General features: G+C 35.9%; 1 protein-coding gene and 1 long non-coding RNA gene across 2 annotated transcripts; both read left to right on the top strand.

Moving 5' to 3' along the window:
• LOC131297920 (probable methyltransferase TCM_000336) lies at positions 1-8,345 on the top strand. The gene is made up of 4 exons (XM_058323127.1): positions 1-372; positions 795-1,205; positions 7,344-7,616; positions 7,912-8,345. The coding sequence occupies exons 1-4, from the start codon at positions 298-300 to the stop codon at positions 8,242-8,244; spliced, it is 1,092 nt and encodes a 363-aa protein (XP_058179110.1). The 5' UTR covers positions 1-297; the 3' UTR covers positions 8,245-8,345.
• Positions 8,346-10,188: 1,843 nt separating this feature from the next.
• LOC131297919 (uncharacterized) lies at positions 10,189-11,117 on the top strand. Its single transcript, XR_009190405.1, has 2 exons — positions 10,189-10,630; positions 10,872-11,117. It is a non-coding gene; the product is annotated as an uncharacterized LOC131297919 (long non-coding RNA).
• The last annotated feature ends 13,756 nt before the right edge of the window (positions 11,118-24,873 follow it).

The following is a 24,873-nucleotide window of genomic DNA, read 5'->3' as shown; positions in this document are numbered from 1 at the left end:
CTAGTGCGATGCAACTTGACAGTAAATTACATGAAAGTGCTAAATTTTTTCAAATTGTCTGATTGCTTTGTCTTTTCAATGGTACTGTACGTTTAAATTTTATTTTATTTTTTATCTCGATTGACAAGCCTACTCTTTTCAAAACAGAGAACAGTCCGAAAGAACCAGAAGAAAGGAAAAAAGTTGAGGGAGGGATCACATCGCTTGACCATGCTTTAAAAAGGAGTACTGAGCTTCTAGCCTGGATTACTTGCCTGAGTTCAAAAACTCACAGAACTGTAATCAACTACTACAGCCATGGATGTCGACAAAGTACTCCACACGACAGGAGGCGTTGGCCAGACAAGTTATGCAAGAAATTGCTCCCTACAGGTCTCTCTCTCTCTCTCCGGCGAAACAATCCCGCTAGAAGAAAAAGACTCTAGTACTTTAATTTCTAGAGATAATTCTCGAATAATTGTGCTGGCATGCATTCCTGATCGTAGAAGCTTGGGCGGATGCCCTCCCAAAATAGGAGTAACGAATTATAATTGGTTTTGAAATTAATTTACACGAATGAAAAGGATAGTAGTAATTGTTTTGGATTTGTATTTGCTTTCTCATAAAGTAAAAAAAGAAAGAAAGGAAAGGATATATACGTATTTTTGCAACTGCCCGTTGGCCCGGAAACATGGTTACTAAACACACGTATCTGTAAATTAATCAATTCTCGATCTGCTTGTACATACTAACGGTTTTGTTCGATCGTTTCTGCTGATCATGATTTAATTTCCATGTTATTATTTTTTTTATAGAAAAAAGCTTCTGATGTGGTGAAGCACATAACCCTGGAGACAATTCGAGAACTTTACGTCGCGACAACTCCAAAGAGCCTAGGCATTGCTGACTTGGGCTGCTCCTCCGGCCACAACTCCTTGTCAATCATCAGAGAAATGGTAGATACCATTGACGAGGCAAGCCGTAAGCAGGTTTCTCGACCGCTGCCTGAGTTCCGAATCTGCCTCAATGATCTCCCGACAAACGACTTCAATGCCATCTTCGCGGCCTTGCCCGAGTTTTACGACCAGCTAAGGGGAGGGAGAAATGATCATGCGGGGCCACCTATTTACATAGCTGGCTATCCTGGCTCCTTTTATGGAAGATTGTTTCCTAGTGAGTCCTTGCACTTCATCTACTCCTGCTACAGTCTCCACTGGCTCTCTAAGGTAACATTCTTTTATATATCCAAGTTTCCAACTGATGAAGTAGTATTTTTCTCCCTATCCAGAAAACATTAAAGGTATAGTAATATTTTTTAAAATTTTTTTTCCCGTTTTCCACTTAGGGTCACATTCGATGCAGCCATAGACACCCTCCATAGCTCAATCCGGGCGGATGAGAAGATGAAGTGACTGTTTTGCCTTGGTTTGGCTCCGAAATTCTCCCCCTCCATAGCTTATCCGGTTTTGAGGGCATATATTATAGATGGGTTTTGACCGGGGCAGTTTTTTTTTTCCGACCTTATGCCCCTAATTTTTGGGCCATTTCGCCCCTCCTCATCCGCCCTCCCCCAACCCCCAATACCCCTAGCCCCCAAATTCAAAACCCTAAACCCAATTTTCAAAAAATCTGGAAGTCAAAAACCAAACCCCTACACAATTATTCGAAAATTTGAAACCCTTACCTCAACGAACACCCACCGTCACTGCTATTGCTCGTCGCCGCGGTGAATCGCCACTACCGCCGTCAGCCAACTGTGAGCTAGAGGGAGAAGGAACCCTTGAAATCGCGTAGAAAAATTGGGAAGAGAATTGGTGGAGAGAGAGAGAGAGAGAGAGGTGGTTAGAGATGGTGAGAGAGAAATCGATCGGAGAGCAAGAGGGGGGTGGTTTTGCCGGAGGTGAGAGAGAGAGAAGAGGTTATTTGCAAAAAACATTTGAAGTAAAAACATTTCAGTCCTATAAATAAGTATACAAACACATTAAGTAAAAAAAGGTAAAAATAAAGGGTTTTTTAAGGGAAAATTTTCCAATTTCGTGCTATTGAAATTTAAATTATTGAACTTATTAGTAAGTAAATTATTATAACTTAATTATCGGAAAGTAATTAATTTTTTTGAGTTTGGTAAATATATAATTAATGTAATGCATAATTAAATTTGAAATTGCACAAGAACAAAAGAGTCATTTGACAACTTTTTACATTATCCACCTATCATTATCCCCCTATTTTATATTACATTCAAATCAAGCACTATTTTATCCACTCTTTAATACATCATCCAAACCAATTATTTTTTTATCACACTCCATAAAAGACAGATTAATGTGATTTCACTCTTCATAAATAATATCTTTTACTATTTTATTCCCTTCATAAATAGTACCTTCAAACCTCATCTCGCTTCCAATCGAGCACTTAACAATGAAGGGAGAGGGGGTGAAGTGGCCATGACACCAGTTAGACGACTGAACATTTTTATACTCACTAAAGTACCCTTGAAATTTTGAAAATATTCACAATATACGTATATAAACTAGCCGCCTATATTTTTAACGTGCTTTTATCCTCTTTGTATCTTATGAGTGTTCCTCCAAAGTACTCCTATCAAATACTTCCACTTGCTTTTATGCTATCCTCTTTGTATCTTATCTTATGAATGTTCCTCCAAAGTTCTCCTATCAAATACTTTCACTTGCTTTTATGCTATCAGGGCCGACCCTAGACATATGGGCCTAATTTTGGGGTCCCAAAATAGCAAAATATGTTATATATTATTATGTCATGTGTTTTTCATATGCGAGATTGTGATGTTGTGGTAAGAAGTATGTCTAGTAGCCTTAAGGTTCTGTGTTTGATTCTTGGCAGAATCAATTTTTTGAGCAGCTTTTTTGAAGTTGTGCAAAAAAATCAGTCAAATTGTTGGTGTTGAGAGTCGAACCCGCGATCTAGGACACTAAAAATACACTCGAAGCAATATGCCACTAAGCCTCAAGGCAATCTTGTTTCTCTTGTTGAACAACTAATTAGTCTAATTTATATAAAACAAAATGAGAGGCTCATTTTCATATCCCGCCCGGGGCCTGCAAAATGTCAAGGCCGAGCCTTTATGCTACATATAACTGTTTCCTTTTTTTGCAATTTAAAGATAATTTTCATTGCATAAAAATATCAACGGTTAGTTCGTTTATTTTTTTTCTTTTCTTTGCAACGACAATTTCGGCGTCCCCAAAGTCCAATCAATTCGTTGCTTCGTCATGGTCCCTGCTTATGCCTACACGGGTAGTTAATTTGCACAATTAGCTTTCCACATACACAAATGTTAAATCACCATCTTAGAAATAGATATATATGTAAACAAAAATTAATTCATAACAAAAGATCTTGTGTGCTCTCTTGGGCTCCCTACGTCCCATAATGTTTGTTTGGTCCGCAAAATGATGTCTTAAAAATTACATAATGTTTCATGTAAAAATTTAAACTTTTTTCTCAAATTAAAAGAACTCATTAATATCTAGTAAGCTGTTGAAATTTTTTTTGGATTTTCTAGCAAGAATTGTACTATTATTTTTAAGACTCCGTTTTGCAGACCAGACAAATATTTTCGGACGGGAGAGTATTAGATATGAATCTATCATGTGTTTGACAAAAAAGATAGGTTAAATTAATCACAGCTTACATAAATACAATATGGCAGAGTTCCTTGTATTTGTGTATGATGGTTTACGTACACCACAAAAATCCTTCGGAGCATCTCCAACCCATGCCAACATGTCCTATTTTCCATTTAAGAGGATGAAATTAACATATTATAGTAAAAAAGTAAATATAGGGAATTCTACTATTGATACAAATTCCAATCACAAATCTCTTGTCTCTCTACATCTTATCTTTATTTCAAACATTTCCTCACTTTTACTCCAATAAGAATTATTCACTTTCGCTTCAAACCTTACATTTTTTCTGCCCAGGCCATATTTGGAGTGTCAAATTTCATCCTCTAAAATACAGTAGAGGATGAGATATAGAGGGTTCTCCAAAATAGAGATATAGACGGTGGGTTTGGAGATGCCCTCAAGGAAAGTTACATAATAGATATAAGAGGAATAAAAACCAAGTTAAAGTTGCATGGGTGATAATAGCAATAAATCGAAATATGTACTGTACAAAGGATAGAAGATATCTGTAGAGGCTAGCGGCCTAAAGTATGAGAAATTTTTTAATGTCGGGAGGGTAAGGTCGATGTGGTGACTGCTCGGCACATCCAGACCATCCAAAAATGTTTTGAACGATTCGGATGAAAAACAATCTCTTAACGGTAATAAAGTAATCTCTTAACGGTAATAGATTAATAAGATTTTATTACCGTTAAGAGATTATTTTTAATCCGGATCGTTTTGATGCGCCAAGTGACACGATGTGGTACCCACCCGACACTGAAAAATTTCACTCCAAAGTACCGTCTATTTGGCCGCCAATGCGAGAAACCATCGATTCTAAAAAATTTAGGTGACACAATCATTCCTCCTTCTAAACTATAGCTTTCCACTAATGTCCTTCAATCATTACTTATTTTGTCATTTTGCTTTGACAACAATAGTGAGAAAGAAGGGCAAAATTTGGGACATCAAAAAACGTCTGAATTGTCATTTATTCTGGGACGAAAGAAGTACCATGTAGAAGATGTAGATATTATATGTCATGTAGAAGATTGAATTTACTTATTTAGACACTTTGTGAAGATTGGCTCAATATCAATTTGTGATCATGTAAAATTCTCTTGTTTGAATTTTGGTCTCAAGTTGCATCAAGCATGGGAATGCAAAAGTGTCTCACTCCTCGGCCTATACAAATTCACGATTACCATACCCAAACCAAAACCAGCCTTGAGTCAAATTTATTGGGGTTGGCTACAAGAATTAATTCTCTCCCGTGAGCTCTTTTGGAATGCAACAGTGCATTACTCCTCTGTCTATACAAATTTGAGATTACCAAATCCAAACCAAAACCATCATTGAGTCATATTAATTGGGGTTGGCTACAAGAGTTTAATTATCTCCATTGAACTCTGTCAATGGCATTGTGTTACGTGTTATCCAACAAATGTGTTATCCAACAAATTAATATAGATTGTTTCAAGTTCCTCTAAAGTCAATTATGGTGCATCTCTATATTCTGAATTCAAATACACTCATCTTACTTACATGTTATCTATTAGTAGTCTAACATTCTGTGCTATATAACATCGTTGGTATTATGATGGTACACTAGAAATTTCTCTTCAACTTTATGGGTATCATGTGGTTACACAACACTCTCAAACCACTCCGCCATTTGACCCATCCAACTTCTACTCTTTGCTGCTCTTTGCACATGTCAGATCCTCTCTATAGTCTCTTCAAGCATCTAATATTTTAGCATTAACACTTCGCACTTTCGCGTATTAATGATGATAATATCACAGATAACAACATACGACATATGATATCATCATGAGTATGTGTAAACAATAAACCAATAATTAATGTACCAAAAAAAAATGAACCAATAATTAAGACAAAGAGGTAAGAATTTAAAGCGTTGATTGAATAATCTTACTGTCATTGGATATTCACTTGTTTTCCCCACTAGGAATCTAATAGTAATGACCCACTAGAAATTTCTCTTCAACTTTATGGGTATCATGTGGTTACACAACACTCTCAAACCACTCCGCCATTTGACCCATCCAACTTCTACTCTTTGCTGCTCTTTGCACATGTCAGATCCTCTCTATAGTCTCTTCAAGCATCTAATATTTTAGCATTAACACTTCGCACTTTCGCGTATTAATGATGATAATATCACAGATAACAACATACGACATATGATATCATCATGAGTATGTGTAAACAATAAACCAATAATTAATGTACCAAAAAAAAATGAACCAATAATTAAGACAAAGAGGTAAGAATTTAAAGCGTTGATCGAATAATCTTACTGTCATTGGATATTCACTTGTTTTCCCCACTAGGAATCTAATAGTAATGACCCACTAGAAATTTCTCTTCAACTTTATGGGTATCATGTGGTTACACAACACTCTCAAACCACTCCGCCATTTGACCCATCCAACTTCTACTCTTTGCTGCTCTTTGCACATGTCAGATCCTCTCTATAGTCTCTTCAAGCATCTAATATTTTAGCATTAACACTTCGCACTTTCGTGTATTAATGATGATAATATCACAGATAACAACATACGACATATGATATCATCATGAGTATGTGTAAACAATAAACCAATAATTAATGTACCAAAAAAAAATGAACCAATAATTAAGACAAAAAGGTAAGAATTTAAAGCGTTGATCGAATAATCTTACTGTCATTGGATATTCACTTGTTTTCCCCACTAGGAATCTAATAGTAATGACAACACACTAGGAACCTCCGATTCCAGATTCTCACTACGCCACTGCTTATATATAATAAGTACATGATACTCTTTTGCCACTCATCACACATCTTTCTAGCCGAGATAATCTTATGGAATAATTTTTTATTTTTTGGTAAGTCTAATAACTTTTTCAACCACAATACTCCCATGCCACCGAGGTTAATACTTAATAGGAAACCCATTTGGCACTAAAGGCTTGCTTGGGTTCATTGTTTTCAGCACATTTGCCCCTTCAAACTGAAATTAATGTTGAAAGCTTGTTAATCATCGTACACACTTAAGTGGTTGTGGGCTTTGGGAGACATTGGGGTTGGGGTTTGTGTCATTCTCATCTCCTCTATAATATAAATCCATGGACTCTCTGATTACATAGTTTATAACCCATTTCTATGCTATGAATTCAGAACCGGCCCATGAAAGAAGCCTAGGAAGCCACCACTTCAGGCCCCCAAGGTCCCAACTTTTTGACCAAAAATGGGTCCTAGAATATGATTTATACTAGTAAAAAATAATGGAGGTACAATGGTAATGGAAATATCAAGTTAGCAGAGTGGCACGTTCTGTTCTTTGAAACTTGTAGGAGATGAGTCCGAACTCAACCACTTAACTTTTTTCACGCAATATAATGAATACATTAGGAACTAGATTTTATGATTATTTGAGTGTTGGACATTTCACACAATTCCTCTAAACCTTGACTCTTGTTATATCTTTGAAATTTTGTTATTTTAGCTTGTTTTTATCTGTTTGCAATTTTGCTCAAAAAAGTATATAGAGCACCCCTATATTAGGACTTTGCAGCCCTCAATATCATAGGGTCGGCACTGTTGGATAAGATTATGAAACTGTTGTAATCTTATCTAACAAACATTTCAACACATTTGGTGATCACACCAATTATTATGTACGTAATACATTGCAGGTTCCGCCAGCTCTTTATGATGAGCAAGGTAGGTCATTGAACAAAGAGAGCATCTACATATCTGAATCTAGCCCTCTACATGTATCAGAAGCGTACCTGAGGCAGTTTCAAGAGGATTTCTCACTGTTCCTGAAATCAAGATCCGAAGAGCTGATTCATGGAGGGAAAATGGTGCTAATCTTGTTGGGTAGAATGGGTAAAAACCAAGTTGACAGAGGGAACTCATTCTTCTGGGAACTACTTGCAAAGTCCTTCGCCATCTTGGTATCAAAGGTACTATATAATGTGCCTGCCTTGTGTCATTTTAGCTAAAACTCTATGAGCGTTAAGTTTGGTTGTAACTTGCTAATAAAGAATATTAAGTAAGAATTAGTTTCGCTAATTGAGAAAATCAAAATTGCATGATGATAAATATATATATCTGTAGTATGAACTCAAAGTAAAGGCCAACTTCTCTCAACTTGCATGTCAAGGGGAAAAAATTGTACGACTCCGTTGAAAAATAATTTTTGGGGCCGCCATTGCCCATAAGCAATGACACATGCAAGAGATCATGTTGTTTTTGTAGGGGGAAGTCGAGGAGGAGAAGCTTGATATGTATAACGTTCCATTTTATGCACCATCACCAGATGAGCTAGAAGATGAAATCAGAAGTGAGGGTTCTTTTGTAATGGACAGGCTTGAAATGTTCCAAATAGACGATGATATTGAGGATATCACAAGCTATGGAATGGACGTTGCAATGACTGTTAGGGCGATTCAAGAATCGATGATAAGCCACCATTTTGGAGAGAGAATTTTGGATAGCTTGTTCGATTGCTATCGAACGATGGTGCAAGAAGAAGCGCAGAAAGAAGAAATAAGGGCAATCACTTTTGTTCTTGTTCTTAGGAAGAAATGATGATCATGACACAATTGTTAAAACTTTTTAGTGTATTAATGCTTGTGTAAGAATGCACATTTATTGAAAATGGCTCGAAAAGATGTGAGCTTAACTTTGAACGTGACTGTAGAGACCCGTATTTTTTTTTTTAGGCTATATTTTTTTTTTTTGTTAATGTATAGCCCGTCGAGATAGACAGTGTGGATATTTGATGTGACATGTTTGTGGAAGGATATAAGGGCGATTATGTAAGAGGTGCACGCGTGAGTGTGTGGTGCGAGAAGCGGGGGATTGCTCCCCACTTCTATAATTCTCCCCAGGAGAATTATTTCTCCACTTTTTTTTTCCTCTCACTCTCTCGGCACTCTCTCTCCTCCGAAAAACTCCCTCTCTTCTCTCTTCGATTTCATCTACCTAGGGGGTGATTCCAGACAAGGCCCGAGAATTAAAGTTGCTATACGAAGCATGGGTTTTCCGAATATCCAAGAAAAATCACGATCGGACCACGTGGGAGCTCGGTTGACTTAGTCAAAGGTTCGGGTTTTGCTCAAAACCCATGAGGTAGGGACTTCTTACTCTCGTTATGCGTTTATACGGTGTTTATGTACTTAGACCGTGCCTTGTTTCGTGGTTTGAGATTTTTTCTTCCATTTCCAAGAATCTGCAGAACATGGTCTTCGTTTTTGCTGTTTTATGCCTTCTTAAGGTCGGAATTAAATTTTGGTTCCTTCGTATGAAATAGAGTAGACTTAGAGCCCGTTCTAATGCCGCTGGAATCACTCGAAACGGTTGAGAATTGAATTTATGGTGATATTTAGAATACTGGTCTGCAATCTGTCTCGTTTTCTGGGTTTCAGCCCACTTCGAATGGCCATAACTTCCTCGTCCGATGTCCGTCTTATGCAAACTTTATATCGGTTCGAAGATCTTGAAGTCAGCTTTCATTTGCCACTGGAATCGTCTTAAAACTCTTAGTACACAAAAAGTTATGATCGATTGAGTGGAGGTATGTCAATCTGTCAGACAGATTCGTGTAGCCTCGGAAAACCCCTGTTTAACCACCCTTGGAGTGCAGATTTGACTAGGTCTCCTTTGCGTCTTTCAAAGTTCATTCAATCGCCCAACTATTGGGACTGGAATCACTCAAAAATATTAAGAACTCGATTTATAGTGATTTTTAGAAAATTGAACTGAAATCTGAAAATTTGGGCAGTGTGCAGGGCTGCGGGTTTTTCATCGTTTGTTATAGCTAAATGACGCTATTGGTTATGGGTCCTTATGGGTTTTAAATATTGGTAAGTTTGTGATCTTTTGGCGTTGGAATCATTGAAAAATATTGAATGTGGAATTTTTAATGAATTGTCGAACACTGACTGCTCTCTGGGATAGTTTTGGTCCGTTGATTCTCTTGTCTGTTTTGACTCTCAATCACTTCTAACACTTTTTAAACATCGTTAAACCATCCCTAAGCTTGATTACTTGAGTTCCTATGAGTTAATGATCATTCAAATTCCTTCGATACCCATTAAGCATAATCTTAGTGTTGTTGTAAATGGAATATGTGATTTAAGGTTGTTTAGGAGTACCGAAGACTAAGTGAGACGTTGTGGGAAGTATAGTTGGCAGACGTGAGCTTTTCTAGTGATCCGAGTGGTAGCATAGTGATCCGTGTCCGCATGATTCACTTATCCTTCAAACTCTATTGGTGCTCGTGGAACGAGATCAAAGTAATCAATATTACTCCCTCCGTCCCAAATTGTTTGTCCGGTCCGCAAAACGGAGACTTAAAAATAATGCATTTCTCTCAAGAAAAAATTCAATTTTTTTTCATAAATTAAAAGAACTCATCGATATCTTGTAAATTATTAAAAAAAAATTTAATTTTTCTTGCAAAAATTATATTATTTTTACGTCATTGTTTTGCGGACCGGACAAACATTATGGGACGGAGGGAGTAGTAAGTAGTATGTTGTAGAGTCGCTATGGAGTCGGTACGATATTGTGTTGTACTAAGAGAGAAAGGCGTGTACTGATTTGTTAGTCAATGTTCTATTATGATTGATCGTTTGGAATATTTTGAAATGTGATTGTCGATGCGTGTTTGACCTATAAATCAGTTTGATTGATGTGCCTTATTGTGTCATGAGATTAGAGAAGTGTTTGTTGAATGAGTTGTATGATTGTTGGGATTTGAATGGTTGCAATTTAGAATTTGAACGAGGAAGTGACTGCAACGCAAGGGGTGGAAATGCAGACTGCAACGCAAGGGGTGGTAATGCAGAGACCCAAATAATGGGTGATGTTGACTGCAACGCAAGGGGTGGAAATGCAGACTGCAACGCAAGGGATGGAAATGCAGAGTGGTTGAGATTATGAGAAGTGTCGAAATGGTTGCGAACCTATTGTGAGTACGTTTGATTGATGTGATTTTAATAATATTTCTACATGACATTTGAACGGCTAGGAATACTTACAAGTTGTTTGGAACTCTTTGGCCGTAGTCTGTCTTTCGTTGTGATAAACTCGTGTTTTTCATGTTCACTTATCGAATTCTTTCACTCTTTGTGCATACTTCATCGCATTTTCATATAGCTTGAGTATAGATTTTTCTACTGGGCTAGTGTAGCTCAACCTACCATTTTCAGGAACACTACATGGACACAGTCTTGGAGGGTGTGAAGTGCATGCTGACATCGCAGGCTAAAGTTATTTTCTGAAGAACTTGTCTTTCCCTTGTAAATCAAACTGTATTGTACTATTTTCTCTAATTTGGAATACTGTATCAATTGACAAAATTGTGAGATTTAGAAACTGTATGTTGTAATTTGGGGTACCGTATGTACTATTGTGAGGATTTGTATTTAAAATGGTATTGTTATTTATGTTAAAAATCGAGAGCGTGACAGTGACTGTGTCTGTGTCCTAAATAAAAGTGTTTTGAACCCAAAAGGCTAGCCCAAGTTATGAGAAGGGCGCACGGAGGCAACTCTAAAAGCACATGGAGGGTATAATAGTACTCTTCGAAGCTCTCTCAATGCATTTGTTTTTCCTGTTGTATTGTTTTTATATTTGCATCTTTATGATTAATGAAAATTTTCTTTTGCCGTTAAAAAAAAAAAAAAATCACAAGTCTCTAGTACAACTTCTATTAAGAGAAAAAAAAAATTCAGGCCACCTTCCCTAGATGCGAAAACTTGTGCAAAATGGTTATGGTAAGGGGTTCAGGTTTACGGTGTGTATGCGCATGTGGAAAATTCTTTGGGCCACCCTCCTTGTGTTGGCTAGCGAGGACATCAAGGCAAATGTCGGGAAAAATCTACCAGAAAAATGCAGGACAACAACAAAATGTTAAGTTAGAAAGAGAAGCTTATTTGTCGATGCCTTTCTCCGTTGGGCACCACACGATATTTGGCAGTATGTATGCAGGACCTCAGCTCATATCTCATCTCGATAATTAACGATCGAGAGCTATTCATTGTTGAGATGAGATTGGAGCTTTCAGATGCACAATCCCTCCGACTGCTCGAAAGTGTATAGCACGGTGCTGCACACACCATTACACAATACTATCTCCCAATTCATGTATGCAGATATTACATATGGCCCTTTTATTAATATAATATTCATCGAACAGATAATTCATGGGGAGTGATTTTTACACTCTCCAAATTATTAACTACACTCCTAAGGAAAGTACGAAAGTCAACTTATAATCATTTTCGCATTCTTCAAATTGTTAACTTTTAGAGGGTGCGGTTAACAATTTGAGAAATGCGAAATTCACGCCCCTAACTTATTAGACTTTTTGTTTTTGCAGTTGGATCATACATCTATGGAGAACATAGTCTGTGTGGATAAGGAGAATGGTCGTTGATAAATGATACTGGGACATCATTTTCTACAATTTTTGCCACTGTGTCAGAAGGTGGATGACAAAAGATTAGGGAATTGATTTCGGCACTTCCCAAATTGATTAGTAGTACCAAAATTAATTTTATATAGGGATTGATTTTGGCACTCCCTTTTGAAAGTGTGGTTATTAATTTAGAGAGTGCCAAAATCACTCCCCCAAAGATTAAGGGTCCATTTTTTATGGGGAATCTGTGAGATTTTTTTTTTTTTAATCGGCAACGATTGAGTGATTGGACAATGCAATTGATTACGGGTGTGTTTGCAATATTTGTGAATATAGATTGTAGATTTCAACTTCAGCTTCTGCTACAAATTTTAGTAGAAGTTGATAAACATGTTTATTGCAACTACGAGATTATGAGAGTTTCATTTATTTTTTAAGAATTTGTGTTACAGAATTCGTATTCCAAAAACTATCCAAATCCAGCTTTAGGATTTTGAGAATTTTATTTCTTTTTTAGCTTTTCAGAATCACTAAAATCCAAGAATTCATTATCTAGAAATTTTGGCAAACACTCCAAACTGATTTGGAAAAGTTAAAATTTTAAATAATCAAAAATATTTTTTTGCAAACACGCACTACATATCTTATAGTATTGTGCATTCCTTCACTACTAATCCTGTCAAAAAATGGACCAATAATTTAAAAGCCTACCTTGGTGCAACCGTACCGGTTGCTAAATTTGTTAACCGTACCAAATTTTAGTTTTTGCTACGAATCTCAGCCACATGAACCATAATAATGATATATAGTAGCTAGAGGCCAGGAGATTCTTCCCTGACCGTGGAAAAAGTGGAACAGAGGTGGCTGCAGATAGAATGGATGAAGTTGCTTTCCTACTTAGTAATTTCTAGGGTGAAAGAAAAAAGAGAGAGGCATTAGAAGTTCAACTTACAACTCCATCGCATCTCGATCGGTGCAATTGTTGTTCTGAGTACTGTCCTGTATTAGTTGCATATCCAATATTCTACAAGCTGAAAAGTTGCAATGCAAAAAGCTTTCTAGCTCCATCCAAGTACAACTCTCTCTTTGTTTTTTTACGAAGAACAAGGTCATCCCATGTATATAAGGGGCTGTTTAACACATGTTTTGACACATGAAATGACACTCAATAAATTAGAGCCTCACGCTAACAATTGGAGCCTTTTGAATTTGTTTAAAGCATACTTTTAAGAATTTCTGTAAAAAAATCAACTCATTCGAATGTAGGTAAAGGCTTGATCGATTTATTCAGTTTTATCTCGTAAAATTTGACAGGAATCGGCTGAGTGAACCGATCAAGCCCTTGCCAATATCCAAATGAGTTGATTTTTTATGAAAACTCTTAGATTCATGTTTTAAACAAATTGAACGGTTCCGATTATTTGCTTGGGACTCCAAAACGGATTTTATAGAATTTAAGTGTCATTTTATGTGTCAAAATATGTGTTAACGAAACTCCCTCATAAGAAAAACAAATACATTGAGAAGAGCCCTATTTTCATTTCTCTACATGCATGATGTCAACCCCTACTTCGATAGACATATAATTTGGCTACCAAAGAGCTCATTTCTCTTTCTTATCTCCATTTCACATCTCTATACTTTCAGTTGGGGGCCCCCCATCTCATGCGAAGAAACTATCCATGTTATCTTCGCAGACACATGCAATTCTTTCTGTCCCGCAAGGTTAGACATTGCCAAAAAAAATTAAAAAATTTGAAACATAATTTTTGGGTGAGAAATTAAAATATTTTCGGACATAATTGTTTAAAAAAATTCACAGTGATTTATTGAACGATTTGAGATAGTATTAATTTTGTGGGATTTTCTTTACAAAACTAAGCATGAGAGTATTTTATTTTTTTATCACAAATTTTACGTTGTTTTTTAGTGAATTCAATTAGTAATTTGCAGAAGAACAGAGGGACTACAACTTTCTAGGGAGTAGATCACAAACGCTAACTCAACGTGTTGATGTAGATTGTAGTGCTTCCCAAATTGTTTAGGCCGGCCGGTGGGAGTCGAGTTCATTTCATCTTTTGAAGCTCAAATTTCGAATAATTATTCAGTAGTCTTGAGACAATGAGATAGTAACGCTCTTATTCATATCACATTATTATGGAGTCTATACATTTAGCACTGAGGTCCACAACAATGTATGATAGAAAAAGGCGTTGAGGCACCACATGGTGGTGCCCGAGACCCCGAGATAGATTTTTCCCAAATTTCACCTACTATGCATTGATATGGAGCAGGAGTAGTAACAAAGCTACAGGTTGGTAGGGGTTTCAGGTCTAGGGAAAGCATGCATAGATCAGGTCCGTTGAACAAAGAAACACACATGCAGTTAAAGTATGAATTAAATGCAGTCATTTAATTTGAGTCATACATCATAGTCTTGAAAACGATACCTACCTAACTTCTACTTTATAATACTCCTAAAACTTTTGCATGGTTTAAGGTGTTTACATAATTCAGTTGCGTAAAAAGCTTGCAAAAAAAAAAAAAATTCCTTAAAAGAAAGGTAAATTACACTAACCTCCCTGATTTTTTTTTTGAACGGCAAAGAAAATTTTATTAATCTTTGAAAATGTATTACAAAGATTAAAAGAAACAAGAGTATAATTTTGCTGATGTCATCTTCATAATTTTGATGTATACCCATTTTACCTCTTGTTCCATGTGCTCCCACGTATTAATCGCACATTTTGTATTTCCTCGCTCTCAAAACAAAATCCAGGTATAGCGTGATAACGAATTCTTGAAAAGATCATCAATTGAGGTCGACTTCCTCCACGGCCCCATGAGGATCTATATATTTCCTTGCTTTTGACTTCCATATTTGAGAATCTATTTCAATGGCAGCTCTATTTTCTTGCAATTTGATTTTCTTTCTTTCTCAGAGAGTTTAATTGGTTTTCATTGTATATATATATATATATATATATATATACCAGAGTACAAAATTGAAAATCATGTGTTTGCATGATGCATGCCAACTGAGATATATGGACGCCCAAGACTGCCATGACTTAATTTCTTGGTTGGACCTCTGTCTTGTTGAGATGGGAGAGCTAATAAGTCTTTTATGTGAAGTTGTAGAGCAATAATCAAAGCAAGAATGATCATGACGCATGCAAGCCAAACAATTATTGTAAACGATCGAGTATTATTCCAGAGCTAGCTGAGTACATAGTATATGATACTATCAAGGGAATACGGAGTATAATGATCAATAATGTATAGAGTCATCCATAACCTAACCTAAACTTAGCTTACAATCCATGATCATAGCCGTGATGTCTGGCAGGCTAAAATAATGCATCCCAAATACGTACAGATCGAGTACGTACAAATTCAAATGCATAAGAAAAAATCATATATGCACAAAGTCGACTACATATATATATATAGCCAGATTAACCAAAAACCAACAACAACCACTTCGCTGCCTATCATGCAAGATCATCGCTATCTTGACCACCTCGATCAAAATCAAAATTTATATCAATAAAACATGTTAAGCGCGCACTAATTAAGCTATTACGGGTCAAGATCATATGCAAGATTCCCATATATTAATTATGAGTTTAAGAATTTCATTTCAAAAACGAATTTTACTACTTTTTACGACGGTTTCCTCAATTTGTCCACGTGGCTCTGTGAGCATATATGTGACACGGCATCCGTGTGAGGAAAATTTATTCAGCTATCTTGAGACACTGTTACGTGGTGCCCCAACACTATTTTCCACCACACATCTTTGTGGGGCCTAGTACCAAATCTAAAGATTCTACATAAATGTGTGGTGAAGGAGCTAGGGTATTGTCGTATTGAAGCACCGTCACGTGGTGCACCAAAACCACTGAATAATTACTCGTGAGGCTTCGCAAACCTAACTATTTGTCGTTTGATGCTTGTAGTCAAGCTAGCTAGTGCTTTTGGATGACCTTAGATGATTGTCAAGTTGAAGTGGGCTCTGGTTGCCTTTACCTAGAGTTGTGTTAATTGTCAAGGGACCTCAGTTCTATGCTTTAAAGACACCTGGTCCTCAACCTCATGGGACCTGGGTTCTAGGTTTATTTTAACTTCCCACCGGTTAGATAATCATCGAGAAAACATAAATGTAGGAGTTGGAGAAAAATTAAATTGGAGAATTTATTTTCTCTATGAATCCACCTGGGTTCTACAAAACATCAAGAAAAAATAAATTGGATAAATTAAGTAACATTAGTGTAGTATTTTCTCTATGAGTTGCGGTCTTATCAGTTTCATAACTGATAATCCATGTTAAGATAGCAAAATGATGTATTATTGATTGTGTCTAATACATAATCATAACACGCTTTTACATAGGTACAAAACTTGACCGCCAAGAATCCTAAAAAAATTAGGAAAATATATGTAACATGAAAACTTCGACTAAATAGGAAACAAGAATAATGACTTGGACAAAAACAGGAAACATAATAATAGAACGTAGAAAATATGGCAATATAATATTTCCTAACAATATGTTAACAAGTGTTAGACTTATTTTACATCACTCATCTAAGCCACCCAAGTTTGGTTAGTAAAATTTTGAAGCTACTCCACCCAGGGGCGGACCCATGTGAAGGCACGTGGGGTCACGTGCCCCCACGCATTTATATATATATATATATATATATATATATATATATATGTAAAAGTTTCCTACATTGGCACTAATCAGTAGTGTGGTGGAGTGGTTATGTGTGTTGTGAAAAGCTCTAGGCATTCCCAGGTATGCCAATGCTTGTGTTTTTTTGTTTTTTTCTATTTTTGTTCTCTCTTTTTTTTTATTTTTTCATTTTTGTTCTGTCTCTTTCCTTTATTTTTTCATTTTTATTCTACCTCTTTTCTTTATTTCTCCATTTTTGTTCTATCTCTTTTTTTTATTTCTCTATTTTTGTCCTATCTCTGTGTGTTTTCCTCCCAATCCAAAATATTATGAAAATCAAATTACTAAATTCTTTAGTTTACTTTCTATTAATTTTACGGTTACCACCGCAATAGTTGAAAGAGTATTTTCAAACATGAAGATTATCAAAAATTGGTTGCGAAATAGAATGAGTGATCAATTTTCAATTATTCAGCGATAATTTAGTGGTATATATACAGAGAAATATTTTTCAAAATTGTAAATAATAGGTGCCCCCAGTATATGAAATTTCTAGGTCCGCCATTGACTCCACCTATAACCAATTGGTTTTAGGTTGGAACCCTGCAAGAAATCTAACATGGTATCATTCCTAAGTGTTGTGTGGCCTCACCTCTCGTGAGAAAATCTCTGTCATCTCTGTCGCTCGAGTCAATCGCTCAACTCCTGGTCTGTCACCTCCACGTGTATCTGGTCTACACACAAAGGAGAGTGTTAGACTTGTATCATATCGCTCATCTAAGCCACCCAAGCTTGGATAATAAAATTTAGAGACTACTACACCTATCAATTGATTTTAGGTTGAAATCCTAAAAAAATCTAACAGTCCGAACTCCAAAGGATTAAACACACATACATAGGAATCTAATCACAAATTGTTTCCGCGGGTTTTCAGGCAAAGCTGGTTGCTTTCACCAAAATCATAACCTTTAGTGGGACCTTCTAAAGCATGAAATTATTTAGCAATTTAGCTTAAGACACAAAACAGAGAGAGATAGAGAGACACTTTTAGGGTTTTTCCTTTCAAAAGTCTTGTCAAAATTTCTATGGTGCCAAAACTTTTGCATACCATCACCAGTGAGCAACTCGAATAAATTCTCTCCTCCCCAGCCCGGCCATTATCTAGATTTCCCGTACTAGCTAGCATAATATTACCTGATTCCATGAAAAGTAAGGGAGGCATCTCCCCAACATATATAGGGCTAAGAATTGAATCCAAAAGGTTTTATCAAATGGGTATAAGAAAGTAAGTGTTTGTTTTTTATGAGATCGCATGTTCAAATTTTACATATGTCAAATATTTCAAATATTGTTGCCACTTGACGGTTTGTCCAGCCATTAACTTAAGGGCTCTGAATTAGTCGAGGTACGTGCAAACTGACTCAGACATCCAGTTATAAAAAAATAAATACACATATATAGGGATAATATAAACATATATAGGGATAATATATATACCTCTATATACAGATAGATTAAAGAAAGACATCATAATTCACGACCCAACCCAGAGGGTACATGACCGGTCAGTGAAATGAAATCATCCAAGGCCTTTTAAACCCCCAATTACAAAAATCTTTATAATATATTTAAAATTTTATAAGCAGAAGCATGAATTTATTAAAATACATTCAGAGCTGGCTATCGTGCATACCGAATACAAACTTCGCCAATGGCGTTTAAGTGACTACAATTATGGATCCAAATCTTGGCACTATTAAATCTCTCATGGCGCAAGTTCCAAATTGCCAAAACCATCACTATAAAATTTGTGTTTGGTTGGGAGTTTAGTTTAGTTTAGTTTTGATAGTTGGTGGAGAGAGAAATAGAATAATGATTAAAGATAGGGGTAATGATTGAAGAGAGATAGAGAGAGATGAAAAAGTAATAATTGAAAAAATAGGATAATAATTAGATAAAAAAATAAGGCAATGATTGAAAATAAAACTAAAACTAAAACTAAACGGTGAACCAAACAAAGCCGGCTGATAGGTGCCAATAAAATCACCATCATTGAAAAAGCCATCTTAACTCGCTATGATCTGAAATGGGTGGTCACAAAACCATTTCAGTGAAAATTACGATAACATGGGGGGGATTGTTGAAAATTTACGGAATTTCGGATGAATGAAATCGGGGCGACTAAAGGGTCTCCCGAGGCAACCGTGCATGTCCCGGGTTCATTGTATCTAGACGCACCACAATCAATAGACGTATTATGTGTGGATTTTGTAACTCCCGTAACCCCTCCCCATGATGGCCATGATGGTGTATTATTCAGCAATTGATGGCTGCATTATTCTTGTAACCTCCAGCATTTGATGGCAGCATAATGGCTGAATTCATTTCAGCAATTGATGGCTACATTCACCTCTCCTACCTTCTTCACTCTATATAAAGAAGGCTCACGTTTTTGGAGGAATCATTAGAAAATTCACAGCAATCCTAACAAGTTCTAATATTCCTTCTTTGAGAGAGAGAGAGAGACAGGCGGTAGTCAGTTTGCCAAGGCGGTCGACGATGGTGTTCCGACGGCTTGCGGTTTAGCTGAGCCAACCCTGGGAGGAAGTCGCCGACGCAACCTACAACACCCAGTGTAGGCGGCGAATCTTTCTTAAGGAGACTATGGTATCACACAGGACTCGGTTCTTGATCCAGAAATCTGTTTGTATCTCGTCTTTATATTATGTCTACTGTTATTGTATTTTTGTAACTTGATTCAATCTTGTAATTGTATGGTTGTTAATGAAATTGTTCTCTGGAATGTTATGTGATTGTCGAATTTTTCCCAACAGTTACACATAGCTCGTCAGAGCTCTTTGCCCAGATATCACATCAATAGGTTTAATTCACTTTTCCTTTTTAGATTAATCTCATGCTTGTTTTTAAAATCCATTTTGCAAAATTTATACATAACATATATATCTAGACTTATTCAACATAACATTTTAAAAAAAACAACAACAATATTCACAAAACAATTTTGAAAGAATATTATGTAACCACAGTATATTCGTAACTCATCTTTTTGCATCTGTAATTTACCGTATCGTAGGTCTTTTATTTTATTTTTCCTTCTCGTCCTCTCCGAATTTCCTTTGTTCCCTTTCTTTCCTTCGATCTTTCTCTCTTTTCTTTCCTCCTTTTCCTTAGCCGAGTGCTATGTATGTAGTGTGTGTCGTGTGTGCAAGTGTAGTGTGTGTTGGTGAAGTGTGTGCTTGTTGTATATGGAGGGGAGGGGAGGGGAGGCCTATTTTTACTAGTTAGCTACAAGATCTAGAATTATCTAATGAGATCTATCCATATCTTTTAATATCTAGGATAATCTTATATTATCTAACATAATCTAATAAAATCTAGAGAAAATCTACATATATCTAAGAATATCTAGAATAATCTTCCAAAATCTAGGTATATCTAGAATAATCTCACAAAATCTAGGGATATTTAATCCGATGCCGACTCTTTCCAAATTACTCTATTTTACGATTCTCCGCCTCGTAGGTACTCGTGCCTTATTCTCGTGTTGTGAGGCTTGTTAACAAGGTTAGGGCGATCTGTAAAGTTTAATAAAAATTGACCCATAGACAGAAAAATACTCTAATTTTCTTGTAAACATTGAGTTACGAATCAATATACTCCCTAAATCCTAACGGAAAGCGGCCTGCTAAATATTAGCTCCTTACTCTTATTGTTATTTTCTTATAATTCTTCCTAGTGTCTTATTTGTAAACATCGGGGTGTTACATCATATACGACTATACGCAACTCTACTTATAAGCGTAATTTTTTTGAAGATTTTGAAAAGGGTATCAAAGAGGCTAAATTAATTTCTGCCATGAGGAGTTGTGCATGTTTGAGATATATTTAAGTGAAAAATTGCAAAGCAACCAGGTGTTTTTATAAATAGTCTTTGTGCCGTGTGTTTCATAAATAGTCTGAAGGAATGCAATATTATCAGAACATGAAATACTTAGACATCAGTTCAACTTGAAATTGGGTTTTTAAACAATTCAATGTTCTTTTTCTTTTTTTCTTTTTTTCTTTTCCCTAATCCATCCAAAAAAAGTAAAGCAAAAGTTGGAAGTTGAAAGCGTCAATTTCACTTATTTTCCCTTTCCCGATTTTTTCATATTTTTTCATCTACAGATTTAATGCTCAAACTTAGCCTTATAAGGAGAGCGTCCTGCATTCCAAATGCAGAACAAAAGGAAAAATGTTGGATGGGACTGAGTCACAAAAGCAGTTTCTTCTTTTTTGGAAAAACAAATCTCCTAATAAAAGGATAAGACGAAGCAGGTCTATTTGTGATAAACAGAACACTATGTGCCTCACAAAATGCATCGTCTTTATGCACCTGTCCCACCACCAAACAGCACATTAGAGACCCCAAATTATTTTATTTTCCGTAATAAGTAATAAAGAGTGTACGTACCGATGAATTGGACTAATCTCTCCAGCCCTTTTCGTGCGTTTCGCGTGAGGTGAGGAAACCCCATTGATAAATCGATGTCGAGGAAAATCGACCATGAAACCTTGGGGTTATAAGCCATGCCAACGAAAGTCGTTTGACCACTGCGACAACCCTTGAGTGTTACGCCAAACCATATTTGAAACATAGAAGCACAAAAGAGAAACAGACAAAAAGAAATTGAAAGGGAAAGAATGAAAGGGGCAAAGTGTTCGGCATGTTCATTTAGAGGGTTCCTAGCTATCTTTAGCATCCCATTACACAACTAAATTACTTAGAAATTCCAATTATCATTCGTAGTGGAATTAGTAATGATTACAATTAAACCCAAAAAAAATTAAAAATGAAACGGCAGGAAAAGTGGAAAAGATTAGCGGCAATTTTTGCAAATGGCTTCATGTGAATCTAATCGCTGCGTAGAAAAGTATATATAAAAGCTAATCGTGAGATTTACGGATGTGGTGAAAGCAAAAGGAGTGGAGCACTATTTCCGCAATATTCATGATTAGCTGACTCTGTTCTGTAGACTTTTAGATTCTGAGTCTTATATATAACTCCATCATTGATACTTGGATCATAATGAGAATATGTAAAAACAAATAAATAAATAAATAAATATACATGATATGTTCGAAATGAACGTTTGAAAAAAAAAATTAGTGTTTGAAGGTTTAACGAGAATATAAAAAACTCATTTGGTGGCAATTTTTAAATTCTACATTTTCCATTCATTTTTTGTAATGTATTTTCATAGAATTGATTTCTGAAACCAGCGGCCGAGCACCTGCGATCGAAACTGCAATAATGCGATAATGGATCGCCCAAACATGGCCTAAAGACAGAACTTGATGGCTTTCCTTTTCCGAAAAATAACCCCTTTTTTTTTTTTTTTTTGGTGTTACCCCAATGATGGTGAATGTGTTTTTGATGAGAGGAGATTTTTTTTTTTTTTTTAAATGACCGGGATGCCTGGGTTAGCTTCCGCTCACCTTGACTAATTTTGGAGCCTTAAAGTTAACGGCCCAACAAACCTCTAATGACCCGAAGGTTTAAAATATTTGGTTTTCATGAAATTTAAACTCGCGACTTTTTGTGAGGCAAGCACTTTAGTTGTTTTCGCATACCTACTTAGCCAATCTCTTCGGGGTTAGAGAGTCAAGTTTGAGTAAACCACATTAGGTGGAAAGAGACTAATTCACACGAGACCCGGCCCCTGAAGTGACTGTTCAACTACTGATTTCTTGTTATATATGGAGTAGCTTTCATGACTAGTACTCTTTCTAACTATAACCACATCCTTTTGGGTTGTTAGTTCGAGCCATTTTTGTTGATTGTAAGACCAAAGATTAAGATGCATATCAAATCGTTGAACCTTTTAGCAGTTCGTAATAATAATAATACTTTCACTCAATTTCATCTCCGAGTAGTGCTGTACAAATAGAAATGTTTGAGAATTTGTCCTCAGTCATGATATAATGGTACTACTATATATATATACTATCTCATTTGGGTGTGGCTTCATGTCTTTAATAATCTCGTTCTAGACTAATCTGTAAAAAAATCAGGAACAGGGGCTTGTCCGGTACCCTTTTTGTTCTTTTTCTTTTTTCTTTTTTTTTGTTTTTTTGGGACAAATCTTTTCTTTTCTGCTTGAGAATCACTTTTTTCTCTTCAAAAAAAATCAGAAAGTAAGAAATAAGAAACTTTTTTGACAACTTTTTCATTTGAAGTCGTAGTGCCTCAGTAAATCTTCTATCTTATTAGACAATGAGAAAAAGGTAAAATCTTCTAAACAAATTTTGGAAAAAGCGTCCAAGCCCAGCTTCTTTTTTCTTTTCTGCAGAGCAGAGGAAAACACACACGATTGTATTCCTTAATAATCTTGCCATTCTTACTGCTGGAAAAATGGGTATTGTACAGAGACTTAATGACATACTATTTTTTAGCCAAAAATCAAGTGGGACTCAAATATCTTTTGGTAGATGGGTCCAGTGGGGTTAACAATACAAGGAGCTTAATTATACCATAAAAAATAATTAACAAAACCCGTTTAGCGATGAATGAGAAATTGAATCTCAAATTGGGCCATGTAGAGACTGTGAAGAACATCTCTATCCAACATTGGTAGAGTAAGTTCAAAATTTACTTAAGCGTTTGGTTCCCTGGTAGATATCCAAGTTGAGCTGGAAACAAACCATGCACATGGATGAATTGAAGTTTTCAGCAGCCGGCCTGTTGTTCTCCTTCATAGCTGTTTCTTCCTTTTGCCTGCCTTCTTTCTGTATTACTCCAATAGCAGCATTGGCTTCAGGATTAGACAGAACAAAACACACTCAGAACATCTGCTGTCCGTCTAATATATTCCATTCTCCCTGGCTAGCTCATTGGCTTCTGGGTTAATAATTATAATAAACTCAGTTTATGTTTCACTTTACTGTTTTAGATAGATACACATACCATGAGCCCCATAAATATCTATGCCTATTGAGTGGCATGCAGGGCAACAAAAGGCTGGAAGGCAAATTTTGGCATCATATGGTTTTTATGTGAATTAGTATAACACTTCATAGCAAAGGCTTATTAATAAGGTGGAATATTTTTTTTTTAACCAAAAAAAGGTCACATTATGGCTTCTGCACGAGTTTGGAATACAATCCATTTCATTCCCCTCAAATCATATCCACATTCGAATAACAAATCCCATCTGTGTAACCAACAAGGTCATATGTATTACTATGCAATACTTGTACAATTGCACAGAGAACAATGACTTTCCACATCAAGTAATACCATCTACACGTATAAAATTTAGGCACAAAGTTTTCGGATTGAATGTTTCTTTTCTAATTTATCTTGACAATGCGCATTAAAGAAGTAAAAATTTAATGATAAAATAATAGGTTCACTAAATCCAAAATAGTTTGATATCCCCTTCTTATAAGGATCTCCTTATTTTAATAAAATGCGGACCTCCCTTTCCCGATCGAATTTCGATGATCCGAGTCGCTCAATGTGTTCAGAACGTGATTTTAAGGGTACTCCTGAGGAATCAGCCAAAAAAAAAAAAGACCAGGAAGGGCTTCATCCGAGCAGTTTTTGTTTGTTTTTTATTGAACGGTTCAAATAAAAACTGCTCAAATCAAGACCTTCCCGGTCATTTTTTTTGCCGATTTCTCGCGAATACCCATAAAATCACGTTCTGAACACATTGAGCGGCTCAGATCATCGAAATCCGATTGGAAAAGGCGAGAAATGGAGAGGTCCTCATTTTAAGGTCCTTACCTGAAGATTATATATATATATATATATATATATATATATATATATATATATATATATATATATATATATATATATATTTCTTTCATCGGGATGAAATGAAAATTAAATAATTTGACAAAAAGGAACAAATATAATCCAAACTCAAGTTAACTCTTTTATGACCCATGCAATTTCTATAAACGCACACGTAATGCTCGTAATTTCATACTTATTTACTAACTATTTGACTTATGCAAATGAAAACAGATGCAAATTCCAGCTCACGTTCGCTATTGGTTGTTGTTAAAATAAAATTAAAAAAAAGGAACTTATGCAAAC

This window comes from Rhododendron vialii, chromosome 8a (assembly GCF_030253575.1).
Source record: "Rhododendron vialii isolate Sample 1 chromosome 8a, ASM3025357v1".
Classification (NCBI taxonomy): domain Eukaryota; kingdom Viridiplantae; phylum Streptophyta; class Magnoliopsida; order Ericales; family Ericaceae; genus Rhododendron; species Rhododendron vialii.
The sequence above is the reverse complement of the archived record's forward strand: the minus strand, read 5'-3'. Positions and strand labels throughout refer to the sequence as shown.